Source organism: Oncorhynchus nerka, linkage group LG26, assembly GCF_034236695.1.
Source record: "Oncorhynchus nerka isolate Pitt River linkage group LG26, Oner_Uvic_2.0, whole genome shotgun sequence".
In the NCBI taxonomy this organism is placed as follows: domain Eukaryota; kingdom Metazoa; phylum Chordata; class Actinopteri; order Salmoniformes; family Salmonidae; genus Oncorhynchus; species Oncorhynchus nerka.
In genome coordinates, this window is record NC_088421.1 from 35,089,848 (window position 1) to 35,104,115 (window position 14,268).

The 14,268-nt window shown below is 44.2% G+C and overlaps 2 protein-coding genes across 2 annotated transcripts in view; one reads left to right on the forward strand and one right to left on the reverse strand.

Moving 5' to 3' along the window:
• The window catches only part of LOC115116122 (probable G-protein coupled receptor 139), a 35,536-nt gene extending 33,949 nt beyond the window's left edge, over positions 1-1,587 (reverse strand). Inside the window, 4 exon segments of the mRNA XM_065011026.1 lie at positions 946-1,150; positions 1,153-1,259; positions 1,262-1,389; positions 1,391-1,587. Of these exon segments, the coding sequence (XP_064867098.1) occupies positions 946-1,150; positions 1,153-1,259; positions 1,262-1,389; positions 1,391-1,587 (637 nt within the window).
• An 11,004-nt stretch (positions 1,588-12,591) lies between these two features.
• The window catches only part of LOC115118360 (coagulation factor X-like), a 31,990-nt gene continuing 30,313 nt past the window's right edge, over positions 12,592-14,268 (forward strand). Inside the window, exons 1-2 of the mRNA XM_065010558.1 lie at positions 12,592-12,850; positions 13,706-13,888. Coding sequence (XP_064866630.1) covers positions 13,798-13,888 — 91 coding nt within the window. The 5' untranslated portion in view covers positions 12,592-12,850; positions 13,706-13,797. The remainder of the gene's footprint in view (positions 12,851-13,705; positions 13,889-14,268) is intronic.

Genomic DNA, 14,268 nt, shown 5'->3' on the forward strand with positions numbered 1-14,268 from the left:
CTGTGTAGGAAAGACAGTCCCACATTATGTCCTAGAGGTGGCATCTGTGTAGGAAAGACAGTCCCACATTATGTCCTAGAGGTCACGTCTCCGTAGGAAATAGTCACATTTCAGGACCAGTCATCACCTGGATAAATCCTTCAGGTCTCTCTTTCTGCTTCATTATAATTCACTGGGTGAACAGAAGCCGGATAATTTAAAAGAGGTGCAATTTGAGCTGAGTAACAGAAAATAACATTTCATCCCTTTTTTCATTTGTCTGGCTTTTTATCTCTGTTTATCCAACAGACCGACGTGCGGGCGCACACACACTCACACAGGCACACACACACTCACACAGGCACACACACACTCGCACAGGCACACACACACTCGCACAGGCGCACACACACTCGCACAGGCACACACACACTCACACAGGCACACACACACTCACATAGGCACACGCACACTCACACAGGCACACACACACTCGCACAGACACACACACACTCGCACAGGCACACACACACTCGCACAGGCACACGCACACTCACACAGGCACACACACTCGCACAGGCGCACACACACTCACACAGGCGCACACACACTCACACAGGCACACACACGCAAGTAGTTCTGTGTTTGTGTGTGCGGCATGGGCACACACACACACTGGCACAGACACATGCACACACACTCGAGCACACAGATAAGACAAGGTCAATGTGAGATATAAATTAATGACTAGAGCAGCTGAGTACAAAACACAGACTTCAAACAAAAACTCACTTAGAGTATAACAAACACACACACACTGTCATACAAACACAAACAAATACATATTCACACAAAATACATATACGTAGTAAGACAGGCACAACACACACACGCACACAAACAATGCACACACAGTCACACACACTCTCTCTCTCTAATCCATCCTCTCCGCCCTGTCCCTCTTACCGGGCAGGCCGAGGCAGAGCAGGGCGCTGTAGTAGATGACGGGCAGTGGTCCGAGGGGGCAACCCTGGGGAGTGTCGGCCAGCTGCTGCCCCGGGCTCCAGGCACTGCTGTTGGGGGGGGAAAGGAGGGGGAAGATGTGGCTGTGCTCCATGACCCTCCTCTTCCTCCTGGTCCTCGTCCTTAAATGCTCAGGAGTGTGTGAGCTCAGCTCGGCTCGGAGTCGGGGAAGCCCAGAAACACACACACTCTCACAGACCCAGACAGCAGGACTGAGACAGAGAAAGGGAGAGAAAGAGGGAGAGAGGGAGAGAGATAGAGAGGGAGGGAGGGAGAGGGGGAGAGAGAGAGAGAGGGTGCTCTGTCCTTGGGTGCCAGTCGGCATAAGTGTGAGGTATGTGTTGAAGCTGGGGTTGCGCGAGCGTTTCTGCGTGTCTGAGTGAGAGAGAAGAAGAGAGAGGGAGACGGAGGGGGGAGAAGAGGCTGTAAGTGTCTGTGTGAGAGAGACAGATGTTGAGACACAGACGACACAGACGGGAAGATAAGAGATGATATGTGTGTGTGACAAAGGGAGGGAGGAGGAGGGAGAGAGGAGGAGGAGAGTTGAGAGAGAAAGTAAGTGGGGAGGGAAGATGCTGCATGCATGTGTGACTGAGAGAGAATCAGAATGAACCGAGAGAAAGACAGAGACAGAGAGGATGGAGAGAGAAAAAAAGAGAGATTTAGAGAGGGAGGGGGTTAAGACAGAGAGAGAGGGAGAGAGAGAGATGGAGTGAGTGAGACAGGAGGGAGGGGGTAGAGAGAGAGCCAGGGCACACTAGAGGAGTGAGTAAGGAGAAGTGAGGGAGCAAAAGAGGGAAAAGCAGACGGGAAGGAGAGGAGAGAGGGATAAAGATTATTTGGATATGTGTGAGTGAGGAGAAGACAGGAAGGCAGTGAGAGTGAGGGAGCGGAGGAAGGAGGAGGACTGGTTATGTTTCCCTTGTATAGTATAGTACATAGTATAGTCTACACAAAGGACATATCAAATTGGAGGGATGATGAGATGACAGATGGGGGAAGTGTGTGTGTGTGTGTGTGTGTGTGTGTGTGTGTGCGTGCGTGCGTGTGTGTGTGATTGTGTGTGATTGCTTGTGTGCCAACAAGTTCAACAGTTGTGTGTGCTCACAGGTGTTCTCACACATGTACACAACACATGTACACACACAACATTGAACTACCATCTGTCATTTCGTGTGTGATTGTGTGTGATTGCTCATGTGCCAACAAGTTCAATGGTCATGCGTGTGTACACGTGTTGTGTACATGTGTGGGAACACCTGTGCGCATGGTTAACTAGATATCCTGATTGTCTACAGTGTAAACTATGAGGTAATCTGTGTCATTCTATTTCTATGCTTAATCTAGTGCAATAAATCCTTTGTCTCTACATTGAATAACATTCTGAACCAGGGTCCTATGGGTGGAAGGTATTTGTTTATTCATAACACATATGTATTGCCCTACTTCATACCTTTGCTCGATTCCATAGACAATATATTCATTCTATTTCTATGCTTAATCCTCTGCATAGAATCTATTCATTCTATTTATTTGCTTGATTCCATAGAAATACAATCTATTAATTATATTTATTTGCTTAATCCTCTGCATAGAAATCCTCTGTCTCTACAACTACAGAATGGTCCAACTGTTTGTTCATAACACACATGACTCCACTGCCCTACTTCGTTCCATAGAAATACAACCTCTTCATTCCATTTCTATGCTCAATCTTCTGCATACAAATCCTCTTTCTCTACATTTGAATAACATCTTAGCACTACATTGTTTGCGGGTCCTACATCGTGAGTGAATAGTGAAAATGTGTTCATAACAATGTGTACATATGAATTACAGAATACAATCAATTCACATTGTTGTCAGCTGAACTGAATACATACAGAACATATGACAAACATAATATATTCACTGTAGTTGCAGGTGTGGACATAAAATCAATGTTCAGTGATATCAGGCGTGACTTTGCACAAGAGTGGTTTCGGGTGCTAGGGGTTAGGCCCCCACTGACCTGATTAAATGGATAACACCGTATTGGCACCCTATGTTCCTATGGGTCCTGGTCAAGTAGTGCACTATGTAGTGAATATGATGTAATTTGGGACGCAGACATTATAAAGGGGGAGGCTGGCTCACTGCTGAATAAAATATAACACTCACTCACCTGCCAAGATTTCACAGAATGGAACCTATGGGCAGGGGAGAGAGGGGAGGAAGGAGAGAGAAAGAGAAAGAGAGAGAGAGAGAGAGAGAGAGAGAGAGAGAGAGAGAGAGAGAGAGAGAGAGAGAGAGAGAAGAGAGAGAGAGAGAGAGAGAGAGAGAGAGAGAGAGAAAGTGAGAGAGAGAGAGAGAGAGAGAGAACGGGAGAGAGAGAACGGGAGAGAGAGAACGGAAGAGAGAGAACAGGAGAGAGAGAACGGGAGAGAGAACGGGAGAGAGAGGATGATGTTTGGAGGGGGACTCAGATGATGAGAGGCTGAAGGAAAAAGGAACATGGTAGGAATCAGGGAGGGATGGAGTGAGGGATGAACGGAGAGATGGAGGGAGAGATGGAGAGGTGTAGGAAGACCAGGGATCCCATCCTGCAGCCTGCTGTGTTCTATCCATCAGATTTGTGCTGAGTGAAAGGTTGTATTAATTATGGATGTTCAGTGTAATAGCCAGGCTGTTTGTTTACTATGCCAGCATAATCAGCTGATTTATAATAATGAAGGGATGGAGAAAGGGAGGATGGAGGGATGGATAAGAGATAAATGGATTGAAGAAAGGAAGGAGTGTGGTTCAAATGCCCTTAATTCTCTTCTCCAACATGGAACATTTACAAAGGCAGGAGGAGTTAGGGAGGGGGCTGCACCAACAGCACAATGAAACGTTAAATAAAATATACACCAGAAGACGTTAATCATGGAGAACGATGGAGAGAGAGAGAGAGAGAGAGAGAGAGAGAGAGAGAGAGAGAGAGAGAGAGAGAGAGAGAGAAAGGTGGATGGGGAGAGGAAGATGAAGGTAATGTATTAGACTATTAGACTCTCAGCAGCTAGCAGAGCTCTGGAACAGCCAGAGGGTCAGGAGCACTCTGGTCTATAGTGTTAAAAACATTGTCATTACACACTCAACCCTATCAACCTGAAATGTCTTCACTCAAAGAGCCAAATTGCTAGCTTTTCTGTGGTGCAACTGGGTAAGAACCTTTTAGGGCGCCAGTCAGGTGTGCTTGCGAGGCAGTGGTCCCAGGTTCTAGTCCTGCTGTGAGCTGGAGCAGGACGAAGTGGTACAACTTGGAAAGCAGTGCAACGTCCATTACACCCTGCATAAAAATACTACACATCATTACACCCTGCATAAAAATACTACACACATCATTACACCCTGCATAAAATACTACACACATCATTACACCATGCATAAAAATACTACCCACATCATTACACCCTGCATAAAAATACTACCCACATCATTACACCCTGCATAAAAATACTACCCACATCATTACACCCTGCATAAAAATACTACACACATCATTACACCCTGCATAAAAATATACATCATTACACATACTACACACATCATTACACCCTGCATAAAAATACTACACACATCATTACACCCTGCATAAAATACTACACACATCATTACACCCTGCATAAAAATACTACACACATCATTACACCCTGCATAAAATACTACACACATCATTACACCCTGCATAAAAATACTACACACATCATTACACCCTGCATAAAATACTACACACATCATTACACCTGCATAAAATACTACAGATATCATTACACCCTGAATAAAAATACTACACACATCATTACACCCTGCATAAAAATACTACACACACCATTACACCCTGCATAAAATACTACACACATCATTACACCCTGCATAAAATACTACACACATCATTACACCTGCATAAAATACTACACACATCATTACACCCTGCATAAAAATACTACACACATCATTACACCCTGCATAAAAATACTACCGATATCATTACACCCTGAATAAAAATACTACACACATCATTACACCCTGCATAAAAATACTACACACATCATTACACCCTGCATAAAAATACTACACACATCATTACACCCTGCATAAATATACTACACACATCATTACACCCTGCATAATGATACTACACACATCATTACACCCTGCATAAAAATACTACACACATCATTACACCCTGCATAAATATACTACACACATCATTACACCCTGCATAAAATACTACACACATCATTACACCCTGCATAAAAATACTACACACATCATTACACCCTGCATAATGATACTACACACATCATTACACCCTGCATAAATATACTACACACATCATTACACCCTGCATAATGATACTACACACATCATTACACCCTGCATAATGATACTACACACATCATTACACCCTGCATAAAATACTACACACATCATTACGCCCTGCATAATGATACTACCCACATCATTACACCCTGCATAATGATACTACACACATCATTACAACACCGTTGACCTCAACGCATCCTGGGAGGTATTACGGTATCTCTCGTCAGTCGTGACGGCTGGTGGTGGTGTGTCAGGGCAGGGCATTAACAGACTGTGTCACTGTGTGGTCCCTATCGGCTGCCACTATCTCTTCTGGCCCCTGTAGTGACAGCCTGCCTGGCTGCCTGCCTGACAGGCTGGCCTATCGATAGGTCTCCCCAGGGCTGCAGTGACATCTATCTTCCCACTGTCTGTGTCGTTAACACACCCGTTACATCCTCATTACCCACGCCATTAGGAGAGGTACACACACACACACCCTTACGCAGGTACACACACACGCTCGCACACAGACACAGGTAGACTTACACACACATATATGCACAGTGTCACTGTCAGACTTACCCAGGCACACTGCCATATCTAGGTATACTCAGGTACTTAACACGGGCACAGATTGGGATGGACATTATGGCCTAACTCACCACAAGTCTCATCATGTGTCACATGTGCACACATTCCTATGGGATAGTGCACATACACTTACAATGCTGTCACAATTGGAACAGGAAAAAATAAAGGAGTGATAGTGAGGGAATCAAAATGGGAAGGGAGAAGGAGTCTGTGAGAGGGAGAGAGGGAGAAGGAGTCTGTGAGAGGGAGAGAGAGAAAGAGGAAGAGAGGGAAGGAGAGGGAGAAGGGGTCTGGAAGAGGGAGAGAGGGAAGGAGAGAGAGAATGAGTCTGTGAGAGGGAGAAAGGGAAGGAGAGGGAGAAGGAGTGTGGGAGAAGGAGAGAGGGAAGGAGAGGGAGAAGGAGTCTGGGAGAGGGAGAGGGAGAGAGGGAAGGAGAGGGAGAAGGAGTCTGGGAGAGGGAGAGAGGGAACGAGAGGGAGAAGGAGTCTGGGAGAGGGAGAGAGGGAAGGAGAGGGAGAGGGAGAAGGAGTGTGGGAGAAGGAGAGAGGGAAGGAGAGGGAGCAGGAGTCTGGGAGAGGGAGAGAGGGAGAGAGGGAACGAGAGAGAGAAGGAGTCTGGGAGAGGGAGAGAGAGGACGAAAGGGAGAAGGACCCTGGGAGAGGGAGAGAGGGAACGAGAGGAAGAAGGAGTCTGGGAGAGGGAGAGATGTTTGAGGAGGAAGGGAACATAGGAGAAGGAAAATAACAGAGTGAGTGAGTGAGATGGAGGGATGGAGGAGAGATGGAGAGATGGAGGGAGACCCAGGGTGTTCTATCCATCAGCGTTGCCGTGAGCGACAGGTTGTATTTATGATGGATGTTCAGTATAATAGCCTTTGGTTTGGTATGCAGGCATAATCAGCTGCTTGATTCACTGATACAGGGGGACCCAGGTCTCTCTCTATTATTCTCTCTCTCTTTGTTTTTCTTCTTACACTCCTTCTTCCCTCCCTCCCTCCAACTCAATTCCCCTCCTTACCCTGCTCTCCACCTCTTTTCTTCTCAATCTCTTCAAAAGAGAAGATGAGAGAGAGGTGCCCCTCCTTGAGCGGACATCTTTAAAGAAACAGAAAGCAGGGATGGAGATGGATCATTAAAGAAGAAACACACCATTTACCCTGCATGTCATGTCCATTTACTGTGTTACTGCCCCTCTCTCTCTATCTCTCTCTCTCTCTCTCTCTCTCTCTCTCTCTCTCTCTCTCTCTCACACACACACTCAACCCCCCCCCCCTCATACACACCTACACCCCCCCCCTCCTTATGACAGTTTTGCACACTCTTGGCATTCTCTCAACCAGCTTCACCTGGAATGCTTTTCCAACTGTTTTGAAGGAGTTCCCACATATGCTGAGCACATGTTGGCTGCTTTTCCTTCACTCTGCAGTCCAACTCATCCTAAACCATCTCAATTGGGTTGAGTTCGGGTGATTGTGGAGGCCAGGTCATCTGATGCAGCACTCCATCAACTCTCTTTGTTGGTCAAATAGCCCGTACACAGTCTGGAGGTGTGTTGTGTCATTGTCCTGTTGAAAAACAAATGACAGTCCCACTATGTGCAAACCAGATGGGATGGCATATCAGTGCAGAATGTTGTGGTAGCCATGCTGGTTAAATAAATCACAGACAGTGTCACCAGCAAAGCATCCCACACCATCCCACCTCCTCCATGCTTCACAGTGGGAACCACACATGCGGAGATCATCCGTTCACCTACTCTGCGTCTCACAAAGACACGGCCGTTTGGACTCATCAGACCGAAGGACAGATTTCCACCAGTCTAATGTCCATTGCTCGTGTTTCTTGGCCCAAGCAAGTCTCTTCTTCTTACTGGTGTCCTTTAGTAGTGGTTTCTTTGCAGTAATTCGACCATGAAGTCCTCATTCACGCAGTCTCCTATGAACAGTTGATGTTGAGATCTGTCTGTTATTTGAACTCTGTGAAGCATTTATTTTGGCTGCAAATTCTGAGACTGGTAACTCTAATGAACATATCCTCTGTAGCGGAGGTAAGTCTGGGTCTTGCTTTCCTGTGGCAGTCCTCATGAGAGCCAGTTAACTAATGAACTTATCCTCTGTAGCAGAGGTAAGTCTGGGTCTTGCTTTCCTGTGGCAGTCCTCATGAGAGCCAGTTAACTAATGAACGTATCCTCTGTAGCAGAGGTAAGTCTGGGTCTTGCTTTCCTGTGGCAGTCCTCATGAGAGCCAGTTAACTAATGAACGTATCCTCTGTAGCAGAGGTAAGTCTGGGTCTTCCTTTCCTGTGGCAGTCCTCATGAGAGACAGTTAACTCTAATGAACGTATCCTCTGCAGCAGAGGTAAGTCTGGGTCTTCCTTTCCTGTGGCAGTCCTCATGAGAGACAGTTTCATCATAGCGCTTGATGGTTTTAGCGACTGCACTTGAAGAAACTTTCAAAGTTCTTGAAATGTTCCGTATCGACTAACCTTCATGTCTTAAAGTAATGATGGACTGTCGTTTCTCTTTGCTTATTTGAGCTGTTCTTGGTCTTTTACCAAATAGGGATATATTCTGTATACCTTGTCACAACACAACTGACTAGCTCAAATGCATTAAGAAGGGAAAAATTCCACAAATTAACTTTTAAAAAGGCACACCTGTTAATTGAAATGCATTCCAGGTAACTTTCCCATGAAGATGGTTGAGAGAATGCCAAGAGTGTGAAAAGCTGTCATCAAGGCAAAGGGTGGCTACTTTGAAGAATCTCAAATATAAAATATATTTTGATTTGTTTAACACTTTTTTGTTTACTACATGATTCCATATGTGTTATTTTATGGTTTTCTACATTCTACAATGTAGAAACTAGTAAAAACAAAGAAAAACCCTGCAATGAGTAGGTGTGTCCAAACTTTTGTCTGGAACTGTATTATAACTAGTTATTTATTTATACATATTTCTAATCAGAATGCGGTCCGATGGGAAATCTCCATATCCTGATAATTTGTATATCCACCACCACCTCCAGATCCAGCAGGCCGGGGCACGTTCCCTCTCCCCCTCCCCAGCCACAGTGACCCTCTCTGGGCTAGACTAGCTGGGCAGACCAGGCCAGCTCTGGGGATCAGCTGGTGAAGCAGGCCTTTATAATGCCTCTGTTATTGGACTGGAGGAAATAGATCAACACTTAACATTGCGGTCTGCAGCCCTGAGGTCCTAAAATACTGCACACACTCACACGTGTGCACACACACACACACACTCACTCACACGTGTGCACACACACACACACTGACTCACACGTGTGCACACACACACACTCACACGTGTGCACACACACACATACTCACACGTGTGCACACACACACACTCACACGTGTGCATACACACACACACTCACACGTGTGCACACACACACACTCACACGTGTGCATACACACACACACTCACACGTGTGCATGCACACACACTCACACGTGTGCATACACACACACTCACATGTGTGCACACACACACACTCATACAGACAAAGGTAAAGTCCTACTGGTTTGAGATTCAATTCTTGTTTGCCATGTCGCCTGTTTAAGTTAGAATTTTTGTCCAAGCTGACAAGTGATCAAACATCTCCCTCAAATATTCTCTCTCTCTCTTTCCTCCTCTCCTCTTCCTCCCTTCCTTTACCACCTGCCTTCCCTCTCCCTCTTATTCCCTCTCTATCTCGCCCTTCCTCTCCCCCTTGGTGTTCTTGTTGTTGCTGCTGCTGTCTGGGTCTGTGTGCATTTGCCCTCTCACATTGATCTATAATGGACGGATTTCCATCTCGTTTGATGCCCGACTTCAAAGCCTCTGTGATTATGATTCCGATCACACCGGCGAAGTAAAATGGAATTATCATTGGCACCAGGGAGAGTCAGGAGAGAAGGTCAGGGTGGGCTGGGGTACTGGTTGTGTGGGGGATAGGAGAGCTCCCTAACACGGAGGGCAAACTAATGGGACGAAGGGAGGGTGGAAGGGAGGGAGGGAGGTAGAGAAGGAAGAAAAGAGGGAGAGTTGTCCTGATGTCCTTTCTATCTCATTTGGTAGAGCATTGAGCTTATAACTCCAGAATAGTGGGTTTGATTCACAGGACCACCAATAAGTAAAATGCATGTTTCTTTGGATAAAAACCTTGGCTAAATGTCATATATTGTTTATATATTATGAGATGCAGGAAGGAAGAGGTGAGGGAGGGAGACAATAGAGAGAAGGGTTGGGTGGGCTACTTTCTAAATGTAATCGATTACAGTTACTAGTTATGTCCAAAATTGTAATCAGTAACATTTTGGATTACCCAAACACAATAGCTTAATCTGATTACTTTTGGATTACTTTCCCTGTAAGAGGCATTATTAGAAGAAGACAAAAGTAATTAATTTAACGCATTTGGTGTGTCATCATAGTGGTCTCTGACTTGTGGTCAGACTCACTCAGGTGGAACAAACTTTAAATTGTGCCTTTTTCAAGACAGCAGCTACTCTACTTGGGGTGCAAATACATCAAGGCACTTACATTACATATAAAAGAAAAGATAAAAGAGTAATCAGTTACTCCCCAACATGTAATTAATCAGTTACTCCCCAACATGTAATCAGTTATTCCCCAACATGTAATTAATCAGTTACTCCCCAACATGTAATCAGTTATTCCCCAACATGTAATCAGTTACTCCCCAACATGTAATTAATCAGTTACTCCCCAACATGTAATCCCAACATGTAATCAGTCCCAACATGTAATCCCCAACATGTAATCAGTTACTCCCCAACATGTAATCAGTTATTCCCCAACATGTAATCAGTTATTCCCCAACATGTAATCAGTTATTCCCCAACATGTAATCAGTTACTCCCCAACATGTAATCAGTTACTCCCCAACATGTAATCAGTTATTCCCCAACATGTAATCAGTTATTCCCCAACATGTAATCAGTTACTCCCCAACATGTAATCAGTTATTCCCCAACATGTAATCAGTTATTCCCCAACATGTAATCAGTTATTCCCCAACATGTAATTCCCCAACATGTAATCAGTTATTCCCCAACATGTAATCAGTTACTCCCCAACATGTAATCAGTTACTCCCCAACATGTAATCAGTTATTCCCCAACATGTAATCAGTTATTCCCCAACATGTAATCAGTTACTCCCCAACATGTAATCAGTTACTCCCCAACATGTAATCAGTTACTCCCCAACATGTAATTAGTTATTCCCCAACATGTAATCAGTTATTCCCCAACATGTAATCAGTTATTCCCCAACATGTAATCAGTTACTCCCCAACATGTAATCAGTTATTCCCCAACCCTGATGAAGAGAGAGGGGGAGAAGACAGCAAGGTAACCACCGCACTGATTAACTAATCAAGGATTGAAAACCCTGTGTTGTTTGGCCATTCAACCAATGACTGGAGAATTCAACACCAAAGGGTGTGTGTTACTGAGGACAAGGTCGAGGATTCACGGAAGTGATGCTTCATTTCAAAAGTTATGTTGAAAGCTCTATATTGTCAACCATATACAATACTGTTCAAAAGTGTGGGGTCACTCAGAAATGTCCTTGTTTTTGAAAGAAAACACCTTTTTTGTCCATTAAAATAACAACAAATTGATCAGAAATTCAGTGTAGACTTTGTTAATGTTGTAAATTACTATTGTAGCTGGAAATGGTAGATTTTTTAATGGAATATCTACATAGGGGTACAGAGGCCCATTATCAGCAATCATCACTCCTGTGTTCCAATGGCACATTGTGTTAGCTAATCCAAGTTTATCATTTTGTGCTGATTAAAGAAGCAATTAAACTGGCCTTCTTTAGACTAGTTTAGTATCTGGAGCATCAGCATTTGTGGGTTCGATTACAGGCTCAAAATGGCCAGAAACAAAGCATTTTCTTCTGAAACTCGTTAGTCTATTCTTGTTCTGAGACATGAAGGCTATTCCATGCGAGAAATTGTCAAGAAACTGAAGATCTCGTACAATGCTGTGTGCTACTCCCTTCACAGAACAGCTCAAATTGGCTCTAACCAGAATAAAATAGGAGTTGGAGGCCCCGGTGCACAAGTGAGCAAGAGGACAAGTACATTAGTGTGTCTAGTTTGAGAAACAGACGCCTCACAAGTCCTCAACTGGCAGCTTCATTAAATAGTACCAGCAAAACACCAGTCTCAACTTCAACAGTGAAGAGGCCTACATAGAACCATGGGATAATATTAACAATGTGTGTAAACACTGGATGGCTGACAGGGGGCGCTGTTTTGAAGCCACTACGAAGCCATTTTAGTATTTCTCCTCCAGTGTAAAATTAGTATTTCTCCAGTGTAAAACAAAAAGATTTTGGAAGCTATAGAAATGCATTTATTAACATTTACTTTCATTTTTGCCATGTATATTCTACTACAGACACCGTAATGCATACTTTTAAATTATATTATGTGAACTAAACATACAAATCAATCATTTTGTACTAATGTTACTGTCCCAACTAGAGAAAAAAATACTAATGCATGTAAGCATTGGAGAACTGCTCCTTCTCAGGAGTACCAATATGGCGGCTGCTTCAAACCTCTCAATGGCCAGTACATACAGTAGCATCAACAATCCATGATCGGGTTACAGTAGAACGGACCAATACAGTATAGTAGCCTACATACAGTATTTGTATTAATGGCTTTGAATAAAGTATCCAAGACCGCCCTCACGTGGTTGATTACACACGTCGTAGTGGCCTGAAAAAGCAACATTGGAGTGTGATGCTGTCAACCTCTATTGCGATCTCAGAGCCGAGGATCCACACGGTGAACTGCGTGTCGGGACCAGAGAGAGAACCAACCGAACAGGCTTCTGTCATCCTTCTCATTCCGTCCAAGCCCCGGCTGAAGTCCGACGCGGTAGGTTATACCGTTCATTTTTTACCGTTCTAATCATCATGGGTTTTGCCGCGCCCTGAATAGCGGTCCACCTCTCCAATAATGGGATACGCGTTGCGATTTAGGTAGCATAATATAGCGTGGATGCATGATAGGCCTCTATATTTTCAAGTATCGTTTAAGATCCATACATTCGTATGTTTTTAGCCGTTTGTGGTAGCCCAAGCTTTTACAGCATCATGTCAGATTAGTCTGGTCGTGTCATATGTTGTTTTATAGACGACAGCAGCATCATTCACAACATGAAGCCAGTTCATATTCATGTTGGACTAAATATAAACACACAGGCCTGTTTTGTTTTGTTTGTTCTGTTACAGCCAATCTATTAAACTAACTATTTGACTAGGCTTAATACCAATGAATCTAGTTTGTTTTGGGTGTTTGATGTTATCCCTCTTTGTTGTTTATGATTGGAAATGGATGAAACAACAATAAACGGAGTATAATACCACACGATGGCAGCATTGTAACCAAGTCCGGGGGTTCTTTAGAAAATGCATTGTCACTGTTCTGATGGGATCATCTGATGTCTTAACTCTATTAAACAAACAGGTTGTTGATTTTGAGGTATTTTTATATATAGAGAGAGGAAGCTGCAAGGCTGAAGTTTAAGATTTTAATGATGATCCCAAGATCCAAAAGCTTTTAACAACACTCACAACAATTAGTCTTCATCCTCTTGTTTTGTAGGTTACTCTGATCCTGCACATAAAATGACCCTCCTCTTTGAAGCTCATCCTGACAGAAAGTTATGTCATCTGTGATGTCTATGTCAGAATGTGGGAATCTCTGAACTCTGGTCCTTGTTGTTTTTAGGTGTGAACTTTGAACTCTGCTGAGGTGATCTGACAGGATTAGACAGACAAACAGCCAGACAGACTCAGACAGACTGTCCTCTAGCTGCCACCATGGGCTCCCTAGCCACCACTGCCACCCTGCTTTCCTTACTGCTACTGGGAGCTGTGACGGCCAGACTAGACACTAAAAACACCAAGACAGGTAAGGGACCAGGGACACGATGCTGCTGGCTGGTGGCCCTGAGCAACACATTTGACATTTTAGTAATTTAGCAGATGCTCTTATCCAGAGCGACTTACAGGAGTAATTACAGTAGGGTTATTTACCTTGCTCTAGGGCACTTCAACAGATTTATCACCTAGTTGGCTCGGGGATTCAAACAAGCGACATTTCTGATTCTGGCCAAACGCATTTAACCATTAGGCTTCCTGCCGCCCCCAACAAAAGGGCACAGAGGGACTTTCCTTGGATGGTTATTTTCCCTGTATGGCCACATCCAGCCAGGAATGAAAATTTATTATTTAGGGGCTCACTGGGTTCCAAAGCTCTTAACATTGAAAGGAGGAACTCACATCCACTAG